We start from the raw sequence: 4008 nt of genomic DNA on the forward strand, positions 1-4008 counted from the left end.
GAATTTTTTTTGGGTAATGCATCTAGCATATATATGCCTCTTAGCTGAATCTGTAATAATTTCGACCAATCAATCAAATCATAATTACTCAATTCTCCTTCAATATTCATGTCTTCTTCTTCTTCTTCTTCCTACTCTTCTTTGTTGTTCTATTTTCTTAACTTGAGGGAATAAACTCACTCCATATGATGCTGGTGGGGCTGGGGTAGAAGTCTGCCCCACTAGTTATTTTAGGAAAAGGCTTCAAAAATATCCTTTTCCTGCAATATGCTTTTTCAACTGAGCTATAGCTTTGCGTCTAATATCGTACTATAACTTCTCCTCTCCTGGTCCGCAGTACTCGTATCCCGGATATGATATTCTTCCCCAAGGTATCAATTACCTTATTTAAAATAGTTGATGTCACTTACCTGTCACACTTTAAAACCTTGCTGCTGAACTCAAGATTCCTCTACCCCGTTTCCTCGAACTCTGCTTTTTTCTCCTACATACCATTTTTCATTACCTTTCAACTCAATGGTTGAACATTAACTGAGGTTAATTAATCAATACATCAACTTGAATTGAATTGGTTTAATTTTCAATCGAGTTGGAAATGAATTCACACCACAATCAATCTAGTCAAAATGTCTAGACTGAAACAACATATCGTTCACTCTCTCTCTCACACAACTGTTACAAGATTTATGTTTTCGGGGCTAATACAAAGCCAGCATATTGCCCAAGACCCATCTTAGATGTAATAAGATCTCCGACTTGCTCCTCAGTCAAATTATGTTGTTTAGCCTCTATCCACTGAGGTTAATTAATTAATCAATACATCAACTTGATTTGGTTTAATGTTCAACCATTGAGTTGGAAGTGAATTCATATTTCTACATCTAATGCTATACTGACAGATTGAAGTGAATCCATATTGCTATGATACATTGCTTGAATGATAAGAATATTATTTCAAATCTGAAAGGTGAATGTGATTTGAAAAGGGAGAAATGATGCTGGGCCACCCACATCTGTGAAGCACGTGCAATGTAGGAGGGGGCGAGAAGCTGCCAGCGCTTGCCTGCACAGCTGTGTGTGTGTGTGTGTCTAGCGGTAAAGTCTACTGAGCATGCTCACAACAAACTATAAAAGACCCACTCACCTTATTTAAATATCATTCACAACAGAGCAGCTGAACCAGCATTTCTTCTTCTTCTTCTGTGTGATATTCATTACGAACTTATCAACAACAACAGGTAAGAATTGAAAACAATTTTTTATCAAATATGCACACATTTTATTCAACTATTCACACACATACATCTATACAATTCGTAACACATAGGTCAACGAATTGTATACAGATATAAATTGTTAAGCTTTAACAATTTTTATATCTGACCATTTGGAGACTTATGTGTTACTACTAACACATAATTTTTACAAGTTTCATTGAAATGGTGTATTTTTCCCGCGTCAATGCAGGAAGCGAATCTTTGAGGCAGATACACCTCGCATTTGCTTCCTGCATTGATTATTTTTAAAATTACATGTCGCCCGTGTGTTATGTATTGGTGTCCCTCCTCACGCGACGATGCGGTAGGATTATCCTCCTTGCAACTCCTCCACCTCCTTTATTAACGGCGCGAGTGAGGAGTCCTCATGCATTACAGCTCGTTTCTGTTGAAAAATATTTGATTAGTGTCTTATTTGTTTCAGATCTCTACATCAGATTATCATCGAATTCTCTGCATAAAGTGAGTAATATCAGTTATTGAAATAACATTGTTGCATGATCGAGTACTTTAAACAATAATATCTAAGCAGATCAAATAATATTTCCTTAGCATCAATTTCTATTCGGTTCAAATAATATTTCCTTTGCATTCCAAGCACTTCAAATAATATTGGTCACATTTATGCATGATTGAATACTTTAAACAATAATATCTCATAATACCATTTCTAATCAGTTCAAGGAAATATTGCTTGCATTCTAATCAGTTCAAATAATATTCAGATCAAATAATATTCATATCAAATAATCAAAGACTCGTATGTGCACAGATTTTTTAACAATCAATCACGGAAAAAATCTGTGCATACACAAGTTAATAATATTTGTTGAAACTAACCTTTGATTGAGTGAGCACCTCATCCTCCTCTTCGCCTCTGTCTTCACCCTCCTCGAAGGTTAGTTTCCTCTTGGTCTGCCTCTGCTTGATCTTGTTGCTCAGCGTTGTCAGCACCGCACGCCGCGGCGCCCACGTAGGTGCTGGAGCCAAGCGCTGAATGGGGCTGTGGCCGATCACGATCTCGCCCCCTGGTGATGTTGGATCCTGTGGAGCGGGTGCGGGAGCAGCGGAGGTGGGAGCTGAGGGCAGCGGGCAGCGGAAGAGGCGGCGCAGGACACGGCAGCTTTGCGCTGCCAGTAGTTTAGCACACACTGCGGGGGTGGCTATCCGGCAGGATGTAAGATGGTGAAGATGGAGAACTCATCTTGATGCGTGAAGTCTCTGATGTCTCGATGTAAATGATAATTTTCCTCTCATCGCTTGTGTTTTATATAGCATACGTTTCTCTCTCTGTTCCAGGCACGTGCGAGCGAGAGCGTGCTACAAGGCGAAAAAAATTCGAATTTCTCCCCAACAACACGAGCTCTCAGATCGTTATCAGATTGTAAGTATCCCACACACGATCATTTTTCAAATAGCATCCATGTGTTAGAAGACAGAAAAAATCTCGTCTAGAACTTAGCATGAGACTTCACCTGCTAGAAGCTGAAATCCCATGTCTACGGCAATAAAACCCATGATTCTAATTTTATATTCAAATCAATGTTAGATCCTTCAACATCGAAGTAAGAGCACCTCATTTTTCAAACATGAATCTTATCTTGTCAGTGTTTTCTATCATCAATATGACATTTTAATATTTAATGTATTACAGTAGCAAAGTTGTTGCATTTCATTTATTTACAATATTGCACACATACTTGATTTTGATCTTTCTTTGTCAATCCTGTTCTAAGCCTGTCTCATCTACAGAATCTCGTAAAAAATTCCAGATAACTTGATTTAATTGTTCTTCTGTGAAATAGCATTTCTCGATTCAGTTATTAAATATTTTATTGTTTTCGCAGCATTTTCTCGCCTCTCAACTCGAGTTCCGAACCTCATAACCAGTTGAGCTCTCGTCGAGACAAGACAGCTGAGAGGAATCAATCATAGGACGGTATCTACACCTGAGAGGAATCAATCATAGCATAGACCGCTATCTACACCTGTAGCCCGCTATCTTCACCTGTAGCCCGCTATCTACACTCGAGGAGATTCACGCAGCATCAACCACTACATGTAAGTACATTTTCACTTTGATTTCATCCTCTGAGGACTATTTTTCTCCTCTGAGGACAGGTTTTCTCCTCCGAGGACAGGTTTTCTCCTCCGATGACTATTTTTTTCCTCCGAGGACTATTTTTCTCCTCCGAGCACAGTTTTTCTCCTCGGGAGAAAAAACCTTCTACAATATACTGCATGCATGCGATTTATCTTTAGAATATGGTATATCCGGAACATCCAAGCCCCGCTCTTCTTTCTCACACTCATCGTATAAACAAAACGGTAAATGTATTACTTTTTCAAATGGTTCATCGATAATATATTTGCAATAGACACATTGCAGATAGAATGGATTTTTATGTAAGAAATAACCATTTCTCGCAAAATACTCTGCTTTATTGCGTAATGATTTACAAAAGTCACAATGTAGATGGTGTGGAGGTAGTTTTTCAAAGTACTCTCCTTGAATGGATGAATCTTCTACACAATTAAAAGTTGAATATCTTTCTTCATATTCTCGTAGAATATTATTATCGTAATTCTCCTCTTCAATTGTTATATTATCTTTCCTTCTACAGTTTGGACTGTACCTTGCATGTTCTATTGCTGGTATGTCACTTTCTTCCCATTTTCCCAATAATTGAACAAAATACACATCGCACAATGTCTGGTGGAGATGAGAATA

General features: G+C 38.2%; 1 protein-coding gene across 1 annotated transcript; it reads right to left on the bottom strand.

Moving 5' to 3' along the window:
- Positions 1-1587: 1587 nt before the first annotated feature.
- LOC120355510 lies at positions 1588-2440 on the bottom strand (the record flags this gene model as incomplete). The annotated part of the gene is made up of 2 exons (XM_039443960.1): positions 1588-1662; positions 2118-2440. Coding segments are annotated over 2 exons (398 nt in total), but the record flags the coding sequence as incomplete, so codon positions are not given.
- Positions 2441-4008: the final 1568 nt, after the last annotated feature.

Source organism: Nilaparvata lugens, unplaced genomic scaffold (assembly GCF_014356525.2).
Source record: "Nilaparvata lugens isolate BPH unplaced genomic scaffold, ASM1435652v1 scaffold2339, whole genome shotgun sequence".
Lineage (NCBI taxonomy): Eukaryota > Metazoa > Arthropoda > Insecta > Hemiptera > Delphacidae > Nilaparvata > Nilaparvata lugens.